General features: G+C 42.5%; 1 protein-coding gene across 2 annotated transcripts in view; it reads right to left on the minus strand.

The window, feature by feature from the left end:
* Window positions 1-271: 271 nt before the first annotated feature.
* The window catches only part of LOC139609848 (fidgetin-like), a 37,119-nt gene continuing 20,367 nt past the window's right edge, over window positions 272-17,023 (minus strand). For both annotated transcript variants that reach the window (XM_071464846.1, XM_071464847.1), the window contains one exon: window positions 272-6,750. In XM_071464846.1, the coding sequence (XP_071320947.1) occupies window positions 4,469-6,750 (2,282 nt within the window). In that variant the 3' untranslated portion in view covers window positions 272-4,468. The remainder of the gene's footprint in view (window positions 6,751-17,023) is intronic.

Here is a 17,023-nt window from a genome sequence, read left to right on the forward strand (position 1 = left end):
GGATGATTTTATAATTGCACACAAGGGTGAGTAACTCAAGGCTTATTAAGGTGATTTTTCAGCTGGGCTGTTTTTTGGCAGGACAATACATTTATTTTTTTATTCTACTGATAAATCATCATATAATAATAATAATAATAAAATAATAATTGATGATAATATGATATGATAATATACTATGATAGTAGTATTTTTTAAATTTATTTGGAAATTCAGATTCTTAATGACCAGTCACTTAAAAAAAAAAACAAAAGAAGACATCTACAAGATATAATCTCCCAAGAAAATGTCTTTAATGAATCGTTTGTTGCTGCTTGTACCTCAGATTACATGAAAATACATTTAAGTTGACTGCAAGTATGGCAACATATTCACACATATAAACAAGTGGTGCATTTGTATTGTATGTATAGGTATGTACAACAGAAACACGTTACACTCTGGTTTAAAGTTGTGCAAGTGTGTTATATATACTAACAATTTATAAAATTCAACACACTAAATAAAAAAAAGAAGAGTGTGCCCACGTATATACACATTCACACGCGCACAACCACAGTAGTTCACAAAAGATTAAAGCAAATGTATTGGATTATACATTTCCGGGTCACCTTTAGGTTGACCCCCAACTTTCCTCCTCACAAATCGCTTGTGAGTGTGTTTTTGACGTCAGTGTTTTGAGGTGTGTGTGTGTGTTTTGCCTATAGCTCGTGTCTGACACACAGTGACAGAGACAGAGACACACACACACACACACACACACACACTAGGCTATGCTGCAGCCTGCGGTTGCACCATCAGCTAAATGTTTAAGTACAGTCATCTGAGGTAGACTGCGCAAAATTTTATGGTGTTATTCTCCCCACTTCTTTTTTTTTTTTTTCTTTCAATGCATTTTTCACAAATGTCTGACATTTGGAAAGACGTAAATCAAATACCACGTGTGTTTTTTTTTGTAGCCATGAGGTAGAAAATGCTTTAAAGAAGAACTCTAGCGTCCATTTAAGGAAAGATTTACAAAAAAAAAAAAAAAAGGAAAAAAAAAAAATCCAAAAGCTAGATTTTAACACCATGTAGAAAAAGATCAAGACACAAAAGAAGGACCACGAAACACGAAACAAGCGTAGCATTGACCAGTGTTTCAAGTCGTCTGTTCGTCGGCTGTGGAGAACGTGGTGAGAGAGAACGCCTGTGCTGTTGTTGTGTGCTCTGAAGTGCATTAGTAGGTTTTTCTGTCTAAAGGGACTCTCTCTCCAGAGGATTTGCTGACAGAAGGAATTCGGGTACAGATTGTTTTGAGGGTGGTTTTCTGACGGACCGCTCTGCTTTCCCCTTGTGCTGCCGCCACACTGCTCAGCTGTCTTTCCTTTCCGTCAATTTTGCTGATGCTCAGCAGAACCCCCGCCCCCCCCCGCTACATCAGGTGCTGCACTGATCGTGCCTATACCAGAGATAGCAACAGAGTGGGCCTGCACGTACTGTATGTAGCTCCTACTTCAACAGTGATATTCTCAAAAAAACAAAAAAAAAGAAACAGGATGAACGATGAAAGTGTAAAACTGATCATCGGTTCAGATAAATGGAATCTCCTTCGGGATAAATGCCAGAAAGACAAAACAAAACAAAACAAGCGCTGTCAGTGGCATTGAGACATTTCATCAAAACAATATCACACACAAAAATGCTTTAGTGCACATACAATAAACTATCTTAAATACTCCCAATGCCACAACAGTAGAGCTAAAGGACAGCTTCTTACAGTGACAAGGAAGAGACAAAAATACATTCCAATGCAATACAATGGGCAACAGATAACCTTCAGGGATGAAGGACTTTAAAACTAGTGCCAAATTCCCCAATCATGTTACAAAGCTTTTCAGTAAACTGAAAAAGCACTTAGATTATGTGCTTCATGACATCTGTGTAAATATAGTGGAAAAAACAGACAATACAGTTACAGACGGGTAAAAAATTACTAACATGGGTTTGAATTGGAATTGCCTGGTGCGATCATTATGATTAAAATTTATTTTATGATACAGCCTGATGAAAATGATGTAATTTGTCATTTTGCTAACTATATATATGTATATATATATATATATATATATGTATATGTCCTTTGGTTGGACAATAACATAGCCATGACAATATTAATACCAACTGCATTACAGTGGTGTCAGTCAGTGAAAATTGCTATTATCAAATGACCTCTTGACCTCTGGCAAAAACAGTAATTTACTCTTGATTTTCTCTTTTCCACACTTGTAAAAAATTATAGATGTGAGATATGGACTGGATGAATCTATAATTAAAATTACAGGAGTGGTATCCCATTCTATAGCTAATCCAATTCGAATACAGCTAATCAGCGTGAGTAACAAGGCAACTCTGCAAACCCATACTTCCATATTTAGGTTGTCATATCTATCAAATCCAACTTAAAAACTAGAAGAATATCTGGACTTAGCTTTCTTGATGCTAGTTTACTTGTATAAGAACAGATGAGCCACTTACTGATTATTTTGTCCAATGCAGCATTTGCTGGAGTAAGCTAGACAAAATGATCAAAGTCAAACATTTAATTTCAGACCCACACAGAGAGATACAATAAATTATGTTTGATATTACTGTTAAAAGAATAGCTTGACATTTTGGGAAATACCCCTATTTACCTTCTTGCTGAGAGTTAGATGAGAGGGTCGATACCACTCTAATATACATGTCTTTTCAGTACAAGGCTACAGCCAGCAGCCTGTAGCATAATCCTCCTGAACACTACAAGTTGTCAGTTTTACACTTAAGTATTTGTGCAGAATAAACAAGCAAAATATAACGTGTTGAAGCTGGGGTGGGCAGTAATTGTTTGTTTTTCCATAATGACCTTTCAGCATGTTGTCATTCAAGTGGTCTGAAAGCAAACTAGGCATCAGCTCCTTCTTTTGGCTCGATTATCAAACTTTAGGAAATGTTGCCTGTGACGGTAGACACTGGCCAATCACAGGTCTTTTCAGAGATAGAACACGTTGCTATTGGCTGTTTCACAAATGCAGGTGTACATCTAACAGGCTGCTAACTTTATTTTCCTGTAATATCCAATTGTGCTGTAGTAGTTGATTGTGTAGGTAGATGGCAATGAATGGCTACTTTTTGGAGTAGGCCAAGCTAACCGGCTGCTGGCACTAGCTTCGTATATAACGTACAGACATGTGAGTACCACCAATCTTCTCATCTAACCCTTTGTAAAAAAGCAAACAAGCATATTTCCCAAACTATTCTTTAATTCATTTGGAGGTGTTTTAAGCATCAGGTTCCTCCATGTCAGTGAATATATCTTCCCTTGCTAAACAGTATGACAAATTAGCTATTTGAGGTATTTTGCGCAGAAGTTAGCTGACTGATGGAACCTCTATGCAGCCTAACCATATAGCCTAGATCACATAATATAAACAATGTTGATTATGGTTGTTTTAATAAATATACAACTCCCACGACCCCAAAACCTGCCTGTTTCCTAAAGCCCTCCCCGAAAAACAAAGCTGGGCAACACATTTCTTAAGAGCAATGGAAAGAAGCTTCGGGACTGGTCAAGAAGAAACAGGTAACTAAAGCACCTGTTGGGAGGGAAAAAATGGAAAGAAATAATGTTTTTACTCTCACTATAGATTATGTCCCATCAATCCAGAACATATCTAGTACATTCATTGTCACCTCTTTGCCATTTAAGCTAGCCAGCTGAGGTACACCTAACACTGCTTTGCTAGACATAAACTGCCAAACCACTTCGGATTCCCCTCTCAGATCTTAGTGCTTTTCGTCAAGATATCTTGAGGTACTGTACAATTCACAAACGCTTTCCTGAGTTTTGTTTGTTACGTTTGTTTGTTTGTTTGTTTTGCAGACACAGAATCAGAAGAGATGAGTGTGAGTTAGGGCCCAGACTACTGCCGCTCTGATGGATTACTGCTCTTAGCAAGACAATACAGAATGATTGACCACCAGTGACGGCGACTGTCAATCTGTTGTTCAGACTAACTGCTGAAGTTTTAAAGCTCTTAATAATCATCAGCTCATGCCATGAATGTAGATTGTGAGGCAAATAAAGAAAGAAAATCAGAAAGCACCACTTCAGGCACTTGGATAGCCAAACTAAATCTCAAGAACAAGAACATAATGATATATACACAGACACTGGGGCATCTTTCTTCTGAAGCCAACTTGCTTGCAATGTGTAAACAATGCCTGGCTTTCTGGAGTGTCAAGCATTCAAATTAAAACTCTTGCTCATTAACTGCAAAACTGCCAGTTGTCTCATCAAACCAGGTCTCTTGGAGTGTCTCAACCCTGCTTGTGAGAACTCTGTGGGCTTGTGTTGGCCTTTGCGTGCCTTTCCCCTCCAGCACAATGCTTCTGCCCTGAGGAAAGGAATTGTGGATGCCTCTTTTTCTCAAGGGCGGAATCTATCTTTTCACTGGCTGCAGCCGAACATTTTGTTCCACTCAGTGTACGTGTCAATCTCTTTCTGTGATATACTGGCTTGGAATTTACAAAAGACACTCTCAAAGTCCTGGTAGGTGAGGGGCCTTATCTGTCCCCTGGGCATCATACCTGTCATGTCCATGCCCTGTGCAGAGACGTGTAACAGACCTACAAGGGCTTCCTGGCAGAGTCTGGCCAGATCCAGTCCAGAGAAACCCTCTGTACGCTGGACCAGCAGCGCCAGCTCCTCCTCGCTCAAGCAGTATTTGTGCTGAGATTGGGCCAGGAGCTGGTTCAAGATCTGGTGTCTGGCTGCGCTATCTGGCAGGGGCACCAGGACCCTCCGAGCAAAGTACCTACGAAGCCCTTCGTCCATGTCCTGGGGTCTGCTTGTGGAGCAAACCACCAACACTTGGTTGCCTCCGTCCTCACCGGATCCCATAAGAAGTGAGTCCAGCTGGGCGAGAAGCTCCCCCTTCAGCCGGTTGATGGGACTCTCTTCACTGAGGTGGGCTGACAGCAGCATGTCAACCTCACTGATGAACAGTACTGAGGGCTGCCGGCATCGAGCCACCAGGAAGGATGCTCGGATAATTTTTTCTCCATCAGCCAGCCACTTGGTGGCCAACGTGGAACCACTGAGCTGTAGGAATGGTGCCCCCAGCTGGCTGGCCAGACAGCGACCCAGCAACGTCCTGCCACTGCCCCTGGGGCCAAACAGCAACACACAACGTGGGGCTGGTCCTAAACTGCTGAACATGTCCGGACGAAGAATGGGCCACAGGACCTCCTCCTTCAGAGTTGCCTTGGCCAGTTCTAGACCTGCAATGTCACTCCAATCCACGGGGGGTCCCTGCTGAACGATTTCAGAGGTAACCATGTCTAGAAGGTGAGGGTCACTGGTTTTTAACTGCTCTTCAGCAGGACGGGAGGAGGAAGTGGATGAGGAGGAGGTAGGCCCTGGTGCTGAGTGGGAGAGGTGGAGACGGTGATCATCAGCACCTTGCTCACTGAGGGACGGGGAAGTGAAGCTGGCAAGGGAGTCTGCTGAGCGGGAACCACCGAGGCTGGAGGAGACATAGGCCGGTGGAGTCAGTGGCCCACCTGTTGCCTGGCTGCTGTACTTCCTCTGCTGCTGCTCTGAAGACATCGTGGACTGCTTCTGAGTATTAAAAGGTACAGACGACTTCTCAGCACCCCTGTCAAAGCCCCCACTGCTGACGCTGTTGGAGCCTCCATTTGCACTGCTGCTGTCTGCTACCCGGTACATGGGGCTCTCAGCTGAGCTTCGAGCTTGACCATAGCCAAAGTTACCATAAGAGGAGTCTATCTCTCCTTGGCCTGTCATGTAGAAGGCTTTCCTCTTCAGTGAGTTGGAGGAGCTACTGCCGAGAGGGGTCGGGGCGATTGGGGTCAGGTTGTGGCTCTGGTATGGGTATCCAGGTAAAGCAGAAGAGGGGGGAAGGGGTGTAGGTGCAGCGATGCCTGAGGGGAGGTATGAGGAGGGAGGGGGTGCTCCCCCAGGGCTGTATCCTGGCCCGACTGAGCTCTGAGCTGGGTAGCCTGCTGGGGGGTAATTATAACTAGACAAGTTGGGGGAGCCTCCGTTGTAAGCTGGGACTAAAGTGGGGTGGGAGGGCGGTGGAGGGGGTGGCTGCAGGAGCCCCGAGCTGTGCAGTGGGGAGGGAAGAGCTGGGGTGGGGGCAGACTGTGAGCTGTAACTACTGTGCAAGTAGGAGCCGCTGTATGCCGGGCCGTATTCCTGAGAGGGCATGGACGAGGAGTGGAGGGCGGTGGCAGTGTGGCTCCCACAGCTGCTGCTGGAGTAGCTGGGCTCACTCAGGGTGCTGGAGGCCAGGCCTGGGGAGCTGCACATGCCAGACACCACCTCTGAAGCTGCCGCCACCCCTCCTTTTCTGACCGAAACCCCCTCAGGGATGCAGCTCATTGGGTAGACGCCATCCTGCCAGGGCTCTGAATCACCTTTCCGTCCATTCATCACTCCCGGGACCCCGGGAGCCTCTGAATACGAGCCTGGCATCTCCAGAATGCCGGAATACTTCTCGGCATACTTCTTGAGCAGGTTGGAAGCGGTGAGGGCTGAGATGTCATCATTGGCCCAGGCGTACTGGTAGGTGGTGGAGCGCTGCAGGTGGCCAGGCACCGCCCGGTAGGCCTCAGCCTTGTGGGCTGGTGAGCGCGTGGTGGAGGAGATGTCGAAATGCTGTTCGGCCCACTGGCTGTGCTCTGGGGTCCACTGCATCTTTAAGCCTGAGAGAAAAAAAAAAAAGACAAAGACAACTGCACGTGAACACACTGGCATGCTAAAATCATTTGAGCAATAATTAAAATGACAACACCTTCAAATTGGCTGGGATGGAGGGTGGTCAATTAAAAAGGTGATATTCATCTGGAGGCTTGTTTGGTGTGGTACTCTTTTTATTTATTTTTCTTCCTTATATTTATCATGAGAGGGTTTTGTGTCAAACTAGACATGAATTGGTAATTTCTTCAGATCATAAGGAGGGCAGAGTGTGTGTTGGCAGGTACAGAGGGATGGCGGGAAGGCTGGTTACAGCAGCCTAATGCACCCTGGCCAGACCAATAAGACAGAGGCATTGAGGGTCATTCTATAATCCCCGGCTCATCTGAGGTGGCTGGAGATGGGTTTGAAAATGTGCCTCGCCGAGCGCCTCAAAGCAACACACACACATGCACACGCACACACACACACACACACACACACCCATACACACCCGCCCCCCCCCCTCTGCTCATGGTGCTTTCATCGAACACACACACACATACACAAACCTCTGCTCAGACACACAGGCGTTTAAAAAAAAAAAAACTATCTATGCCTGCACTCAAGCGTGCTGACGCGCACACACACAAGCTCACAAGCTCACATCCACTGACCCAGACGGACAAACACAGGCACGCACACAGGAGCTGTACCGAGCTATGAATTACAACACATTGTGTCTCAAGCTTAGTTCCTGTCTGCACAGCACCACCTTGACCTCCTCTCTCTACCGTTCTCTTTACCTTTCTGTCTGCATCTCTTCTTCATGCCTCCCTGCCGCCTTGTCTTCCCTCTCACTCTCTCCTCTTTGCTTTTTTTTTTTTTGTCATCCATTTTCCACCTCCCCTCCTCTAAGATCCTTCTCTATTTCTCCTCACCCCCTTTTATTCTGGCTCCATCTATTTCGATATATATCTCTTCTTTTCATTCCCTTTCTGCTCTTTCTTCATGGCCACCCCTCTTTTTATTTACTCCCTCTGTGCTTGCTTCACCTCCTCCCCTCCCTCCTTCCTCGCTCCATCTCATCTCAGACACACTCACCTGGCTCTCCCCTTTATTGCCTCAGGAGGCTGGAGAGCCACTGTTTCCTTTAATCCCAGCCAATGCCATCTGCAAACACTGACAGTCACACAGCGACTCCATCGTTGTCTCACTTTCAAAGCCGTGGCGCTATCAAAGGCTGGACGGGGCGTAATCACAGCAGCCGCACGGCAGATTGAACCCCGTTTGATTTGACTTAGTGCACACAAATAAAGGATAATATCGGTGTCATTTAGGCTGCTTCCTCGGACTTATTGACTAGCAGTGGATGCATGTATAGATCCACAGCTGGGGGTCTAGTGAGCAATACCTGCTTCGGAATTGGTTTATGTGTGGTTTTTGTGCTTGTGTGAGTAAAGCAGGCATGCACAATAAAATCCATTCATGGAGGAGCAAATCTCCCTTTCCTCCCATCCATTTATGCTACTGAAAACACACACGCAAAAAAAAAAAAGTGCGGGCACAAACACATACACGTTCACACTCTCTTGCTCTCTTCTCTGAGGCCCTGTGTTTGTTTGGTAACAACGCGGGGAGGGAGGGGGGAATCCCCAGACTCCTATTTCCTCTCTGATTCTCCTCTCTAGCCATCTCTCGGCAGACGCCAGTGGCTAATTAGCAGAATGGCGATCTGCTAATTGTGTTAATTTACAACATTTTAGCCGAGGGGAGTCTAGCAGGGGCTGGCAAGCCTGTCACCCTCCCAGTGTACCGAGCAGGGAACGCCTCAGACAAAGAGCTGAGCAGAGGGAAGTTTTGCATTAGCTGGGAGCCTCCTTTAAAACGGAGAATATATTAAGTGGAAACAGAGGAATAAAAGGGCAGTGTTTCAAGGAGAAAATTACAAGTAAGGAAAACTGGACAAAGGAGGAGAAAATGAGGCTTTGGGCTAAATACTGATTTCACAGCAATCCCTCGAATGATTTGTACATAAACAATGGTTCAAATCTCTCCCCCCAGTTTAACAGACAATAAAAATTGACCACAACGCGAAATTGAACTAAATGTATGTTTCACGTGAACTAAAAAGCCTTAGTATTCAGCAGCACATACAGCAGGGGTATGCAGTCAAAATTCAAAGCGGTCCAGTTAGACAAAATTTCCTCGAGCAAAGGTTGGCCAGAACGTTGGCTGAATGTCAGCTGAATGCTGGCTGAATGTTGGGGGCTGCACAGGGTAATAGTCATTTATAACAAAATTATATGTGTGTTTATATATACTATATATATATATATTCTCTAGATAATAATATAATAACTATATGTTCTTACAGCATTCCAAGGTAAATAACGACTGTAATAACTAAAAAAAAAAAGTTAAAGTAGAAATGCTCAGTCAAAATGTAATAATTCTAAATAATTTGTAGGTTATACATAGTGAGATAAGATAGTGTCTGGGTCTGCGGTCCATCTATTCGTGACTTCTGCTATACAGCAACATTACCACTGAATTCAGTATCAGTTAAAAAAAAAAAAAAGTGTGTGATCCTTTAGTTCATAACAAACTTTCAAATTATTAGTTGGTAAGGATCCAAAAGGAAGTAGTTTGTTATTTATAATAACTGGCAGAACATTTTGTTTCTTCACCTTAAAACCATATGATCTTAAGATGGTATGAACAAACATCAATCATTGAATAACGGTATCCTTATTGAACTGTTGTCTTATGGAGAAAATGTAAATCAAGTGACTTTTTAAAGGCTTTTCAGGTTTCTCAGGATTGTTTTCTCAAGCTGTAGCCAGAAGCAAAATGTTGGTTTTGGCATTGCACATGGGATCTCTTTTGTTTCTACATTATCTCTTCAGCACTGCTACCTGAGAAAAAGTGACGACACACAGTGAAAGACACGTGGCAAAGGCCACGTCTTCAGGCATCAGTGTGTGCCGTCTCCTGCTAATCTACAGTCCACCCCTCCACCCGATTCAGCTGCAGTCGCTGCACGGTGTCTTTTCATAGCGTCGAGTCTTGAGGGTTTGCCTGCTATGAACCTGCCTCACTGATTCAGGGTCAGTCAATAGCGTGTCTCTTGATTCTGCAGCAGATATATCCACCATGACATGTTACTTACTGTGTAATCTTCCATTCAGTATCCTAATTAAGCCCTCCACTGGCAAGGAATTACAACAACGTTGTCAAGTGCTTGACCTCGTCCGGTGCTGATGTTATCATGAAATGCCATTTTTGTAGTGCAGACCCTACAGAATGATGGAGTGAAGTGGTCTTTCACAAAACCAGGACACGACATAATAATAACAAAATAATAATAAGGTGTTTTGTGATATGACCTGAGAATTTTTTGACACCTAAGGAGGAGGTAACTAACTTAGCAGAACAAGGCCATCAGTAAATTCCATCAATTTGAGACTGAAGATAAGTTGAATGTAAATTTCAAAAGTAGATGTAAAGACAGACACTAAGTCAAATGCCTAATGAAAATTTAATTGTGAACTCAGGATTGAAAATATTCAAAATAAAGTTCATATTCTCAAACAAATATGAAGGACTGTCGTCAATCATTATCAAAAGCAGAATATCTGTATTTATTCATATTCTTTGCATTTAAACAAATATTTTTGTTGTCTGATTATCAGCCAAAAAGACTTTCTTTTGTTACACAGATTACTAGAGCAGCCTAAAACACGTTTTTTTTTTTTTTTTTTTTAATTCTCATTTTTACTGTTTCTGAAGAAAAAACAAATCTGTCAATGCAGTGAAGTGCACATGAGCACATGAAAAAGCTGCTGACGGACAATAGAGAGACGAATGAAGAGGAGAAGGAGGAGGAGGAGGAGGAGGTCTGAAAGCAAGCAAGGAGGAAGATGAGGGCAGAAAATGGTAGAAAGGGGGAAAGGCAACAGAAAAATAAGAGAATACATACAAGCCTTGTGAATCACAAACTCTTCCCTCCACATAGTTTGACACTCCATCAAACTCCGATATGTCCTCCATTTAAAGAAACATGAATCTTTCTAATTCCATCATTAATAAAGATAACATATATAAAAGAGTGTGTCAAGCTCCATCAGGGCTTTCATCTCTTCTATAATGAGGTTAATGCAGAGACGCAGTGATTACCCCTGCAATGCAAATGAAGGCCAAATGATAACTTGCACTATTTAAATAAGGTAATAGCGATTACTCCACGTTATTCAAATGAGGACAGATGCTTTGAACTGAGAGCTTTGAACTCGCTGCTCCTCCAAAACATATGGAAGAGATGGAGGAGGATTGACTTTGGTATCATTCAGGATGTAGCCTCTAATTCAATGTGATGTAAACCAAGGGCAATGAGCAAAGCAAAGTCGCTTAATGTGGAGGTGCAGGATGGGCGGTGTTGAATAGGGAATTTATTAGTCAAGGTAGCTTGACTTATTACACCTCTGTTCACTTTGTGAGACCTTGAAAGTCCTTGAATTCTTGTCAAAGTGAAACACAAGGTCTTAAAACTGACATGGATCAAAATCAACACAATATCCAACATAGTGTTTTTCTTTGGGTGTTAAGTGGAAACACCCCAATTACTGCTGGCGCCATTGTCGCAAAGACCGGAAAGCTTTGTGTTTCAAGTCTCGCATCGACCAACGGCACAGGACATGAAACAACCAACATCAATTTGGAAATCGGAGAGAAGCAAGGAGCTCATTCACTGAAGAGGTAAAGTGAGATTGTTATAATTTTATATCACTTAGAAACAACCGCTATCAGCCTGGCTACCATCCAAAGCAAGTAATAACCTTAGGAATCCCAATTTGAACCAGAAACCCCAATCTCAGAGTAAAAGAACCAGCTGCCCCACATTTTCCATTTTTCCAATGTTTTATTTGAAGTGTTGATGTTCATAGGATGATATATTTGGGGTTTTAAGAACCAACCATTTCAATGTAGTTTTACACCTTCTCTCTCAGGCTTCTGTTTGGAGCTCTAGCAACAACAGGTCAGTGAGCCAATCAGAAGAGAGGTTCTATCTTAGCCTCTCTTCTGATTGACTAAGTGTTTCTGAATGATCTAATAAGAATATACCAGATTTCAGGTAAAGACTCTAAATCCTGCAAGGTTAAATGGTGGGTCCAGGTGGGCTGGGGTTGGGGCGTGGCTGAGAGGGGTTACTCTTTTGCTGTGACATCACAAAGTTACAGAAGTCCTGGCGGCTCGTTTTAAGGCTCAGTTTCTGAATACAGGCTGTGTGCATTTCTCTGTGGACTGAGCGCTTTGATACTTTTACAGTATTAATATAGTAGTAATATAGAACCTAGACCTGCTTTATAATTTATAAAGACATGGAAATCTCACTTTATACAATATGGGACCTTTAATAAGTTGTCAGGTTTTGTTACTTATGGATCTACTAGAAATTTGGCCAACTGAATGTCAGTTCTGAATCCTCTCAAGCTCCCTCCATTGAGTTAACTTCTATCCGAGGTTCACCCTTGTTTTACCTTGGTTTTACCCCGGGGAGAGTTTTGACCGTCCGCCCTTTGTGCTAACTGGGAAAGCTACTGATATCTACTGAGGAAAACCAAAGCACTCTCCTTTAACTGTTTTGGTTGTGCAATGGCTGACACACTTCCTTTATGCTGTAAATCCAGGCTTCATTCTCCCCGAGATGTTGTAGCTGGTGCCAGACAAAATTGCGCAGTGACAGCGAGGCTTTTCGGCAGCTAATCTAAATGCCAATGGTCCAATTATTCTATAGCCATTACATTGTCCAATCAACATTTACTTTATCATGATAAGTTAAAGCAGAAAAACCGTCTATTGTCACCTTCCTAAAAAACATCAACTACTCTGAATGTCACCCATTCATTTCCAAAAACTTCCAAGGCCTTTTTCTTATTTCAAATATGAAAAGAATTCTGTTACTTGCGGAGCCCGGTTTGTCTGAGCTTTAATACTGAAATTAGGCTGTTTTGGCTGCAACAGCCTTCGTCAGGGTTACAGGGTATCGTGCACAGACAATACAGTTCAAAGCTTTGCCCAAATTTTCCTAAAGAGTAGTTGAATTCTGTCCATTCATTCAGTTTTTCTGATTATTGCTCCTCGATGTAGCTGCAAGGCTGCAGGGTATTTGATTTGGTCCACAATGGGTTTTGAAGCCTGAGGGAAATTTGCAAAGCATTTGGACGGACACATGCAGTAAGGTGTGCGAGTAAAGAAAAAAGCAAGAGATGTGTGTGTGTGTGTGTGTGTTTGTGCTGCAGTGAAAGAGGGAGGGAGAGAGATCGTGCACTCAGCTGAAACAACATCCAACAGAACTCTTCTCCACCTTCTGAAGTGTCAAGTCTGCCAGCACCATGTTTTTTTGTTTTTTTTTTTTTTTCTCCTCCAGCCTCCACATAGAGAAGCCTAATCATTCTCATTACACTCTGCGTCCATCTGCATCAACAGAGCTGCCTATTACTGTGCGTGTGTGTATGTGCAGTAAACAGCTCTTTAGAGAGAGCTAATGAGCTCTTTTAAGTCTGTCCGCTGTGTGATTCTGCAAGCGGGGTGTCAGAGCAAACTGCCCATTTTGGTAACGTCATAATTAAGCCGTGTGAGTGCAAGCGAAGAGATGCCGGCACACGCGCGTGCGCACACACACACACACATATTCTGAGATAAGACGTACAAATGTGTGCGGCCTTCTTTGTCTTTCTAACATAAACAGACGCCGAAGACCTTCGAAAACAAACTACCGTGTCATATCCTTTTTAGAAATCTGTTCCAGTCTCTCCGAAGAAGAAGAAGAAGAAGAAGAAGAAGGAGGAGGAGGAGGAGGAGATGGAGCTGACATGACAAGCGATAACTTCATCAAGAGAGACCTGTTTTCACACACCACCGGGGAAATCTAACCAGCCAGTTATTCAAATCCTTATCAAATACACCAGAGGGCATCTTTTAACCTCTAAACTGCTGCATGTGTGCGCACCACCAACCTGAATATGCGGCTATTGTTTTGTGGATTCTCATGTACACGGGCCCATGTGTGTGTTTGACAACCTCTGGACCACCTTGTTAATGAGTCCAGCACACTGTGACTAAGCCACGGGCTATGCTGTATTGGCACGCAACCTACAGTAGAGAGTCAAATAATGTGATTAGGTCCTCCAAAAGGCAATTAATTATGAAATTAGTCATGAGCTGGTGTCACACACACACACACACACACACCATAATCAAAACTCTCTCCCGCGCTGGGGAAGGAGCAACAATTACAGGATAAAAATTAAAAATAAATCATTTTGAACTGAGTCAAAACTACATAAAATGAACAAACAAGACAAATGTGTGTTCAACTAAATTTCTCCCCAACGCCAGACTTCTCTGAAAATAACCAACAAGCCCGACTCCGCGTCTTTGAAGGCGTCAGTTCACGCTGAGCCGCAGCTTACCATTACAATGACTAGCCTGTCGCAAAGCAACAACAATAACAACAACAACAACAGCAGCGGCAGCAGCCGCAGATAAGGGAGTAAACAGAGCGAGTTCAAAGTCTGACGGCGAGCAGTGACCGGGAGAGATGAGCTGTCACTAACTCAAAGACAGTAAGGGTGGGTGGGGGTTGCTGTAAAGATGACAGCTCAGAGCTGCGATATAAGGATATTTGACAAATGACGGCGTCTTTTAAAAAAAAAAAAAAAATCAAATATTCATTGTAATCTGTGATCTTTGACCTCCTGACAATTTTTTTTTTTTTTTTTTTTTGCAGCTTCAACCATCAAACTTTAAAACAAAAAAAAAACAAAAAAAAACTCAGCTTTGAGAAATGGGTTTCACTGTGGTATGGAAATGTTGAAGCTTTTTAAAATATTAGGGTATATTTAATGATGACTCTAAATTTAGCTGGCAGGAGGAACCAGACTTAACTGTGATAAATCTCTAACTAAATTCCAGAGGCATATCATCGCCGCCCCTGCCCGGCAGTATCAGATCTTCCTTAGAGCTGGATAAATTGACACTGTCTAAATTTCCTTTTACTAGACAGACTATTGAATGGGTGGGTTAAATGGGTAGGGCGCAGTTAAACAAATGCTCCGGATCAAGGAAATTGTGCGTGGCTTCTTTTGTCATTCAGAGAGGAAATTGAGAGATATTCGGCGGGGGCTTGGAGCTGCTAACGCATGGCATTCATCTATAATGCACTCGGCCTGTCCGTCAGCTACTCCATTTCCTGTGACTAGCGCAGCGTGCCTAATCACCCGGCTCGACGCGGGGTTCCTTCCTCAAAGACAGCCCGGCGTACACACGCTAACGCACACACACACACACACACACACACACACACACACGGTCACACACAAGACAGACACCAACATGCATAGAGGCATCAGGCCCGCTGAGGCAAACAGATTATTCTTATCTGCTGAACAAAACATCTGTAAAGACTCTCACCACCACTGCGCTCTAACAGTGTCACAACCCTAACAGCATCTCAACATCTCCTCTTTCATCACTTCCAAAAGAAAAAAAAAAGAAACCTTTCACAGGCCAGGGATAAATCCACACGCACACATCAGCGGTGGGGGCTGTGTGTGTGACTGATAAAGTGAATGACACACCTGTCTGGCGGGAAGTCATGTGTGACCGCCGACTTCATGAAATTACACATTTTAGTGTCTTTTTTTTTTTAGGAAGGTATAAATCCACAGAAACCAAACAGGTTTGTGATGATGTAAATGTGTCCGACTCAGCGGTCGGAATGAAACTGGACGATGATAATCTGCAGCCAGATCAAGTTCTCAGACCTAGAAAGCAACAACAGACAGTTTATTATCTTAATAAATCCATTTGTCACGACTTAAGAACCTTTCATCAAGAATACTTTATTAAGTTGTTACTAAGGTCTTACTGAAACTTAATTAGATGTAATGTAGAAGTTGCTATTGACTTTATTATGTTTCCCTTATTATTGATCTATAAACATTAATGCAGCCATTGGTAATTATCTATCATAAATTACACACTGTTACTAATTCCTTTGTTAATTTCATAAATGATTTATTAGTTCATGTTACTGATCTGTAAAGCCTTATTGAGTTAATGAAGGCATCTGTAATGATCTTTAATAAGGGATATTTTATTAAGTTGTTACTAATGTTTTTATAAAGTTAATAAATCTCATTTTTTCTTATTTCTTATCTGTAGAGCATTTATTACTCTAATGAAACCATTAGTAACAAGCCCCTGATAATGCAGGTTTATTAATGGCTTCATAACTTAATAAAACTTAGTAAGTCTTTAGCATTAATGAGGCCAAGAGTAAAAACTTATACAAACTTAATAAGAAGTAGTTGATTAATTGTGTAGAGGTTGTTATTATTGGATTTATTAAGTAACAAATACTTTATTAACCCTTATTACTTAACTATAAACATTAAGTACACATTTAATAAATCATTTATTAGTTTATGTTATTAGTCTATACAGCACTAATAAACTATTTATTGCCTTAATAAGGCATCAGTAATGATCTATAAAGCCTTAATAAGCATACTTTATTAATGGTGTCTAATTACTAATATCTGTATCAGTAAACAGTTTATAAATGTATTAAGCAGTCAGATATAGAATGAAGATTAGAACCAACTTAGAAGCCCTTAATGAATCATGCTATATTAAGCTGTTACTAAATGCCTTATTAAGTCAATAAACTTGATTAATAAAGCCATTAGTAACAACTAATAAACCCTTAATGAGGCATATGTTACGTGATTATAAAAAAGGTGCTAATACTAATATACAGTAAGTCATTTAATACAACTTATAAACACTAATCCTCAAAGTAAACATCAGCAGGTGGTACCACTGTTACACTGCAGTTCAACGCAGTGTGAGACAAACTCGTACGACAACGCAAGCTGAGGTCGTCGATGCTGAAGTAAAGGGTGACAGACGGACTCTGTTTACGTCATCCCGCCGTCCGCGCCAGGGCCGACATCTGCATCCACATCCCCTACCAACAGCTGCTGCTGCTGCTTCTACCCGAGGTGCCGTCAACAGGATCTTACGGAGTGGCCCCGGGGTTAACATGGGGCCACATACTATCAATACTCCTCTGACGCCCGGATCCATACCTGCGAACCACCACCACTTTGTTTACCTGTGTGTTCAGTAATTAAAATAGATTTCTGAGAGGAGGCCTAATCCTTTTAGAAATGACATTGATCCGGCACCAATGCAACAGAGCTGTGCTGTTTTTTTTCCCTCCCTGACACTCTT

This window comes from Trachinotus anak, unplaced genomic scaffold (genome assembly GCF_046630095.1).
Source record: "Trachinotus anak isolate AG129_WGS33_773 ecotype Australia unplaced genomic scaffold, CSIRO_AGI_Tana_v1 ptg000026l, whole genome shotgun sequence".
Lineage (NCBI taxonomy): Eukaryota > Metazoa > Chordata > Actinopteri > Carangiformes > Carangidae > Trachinotus > Trachinotus anak.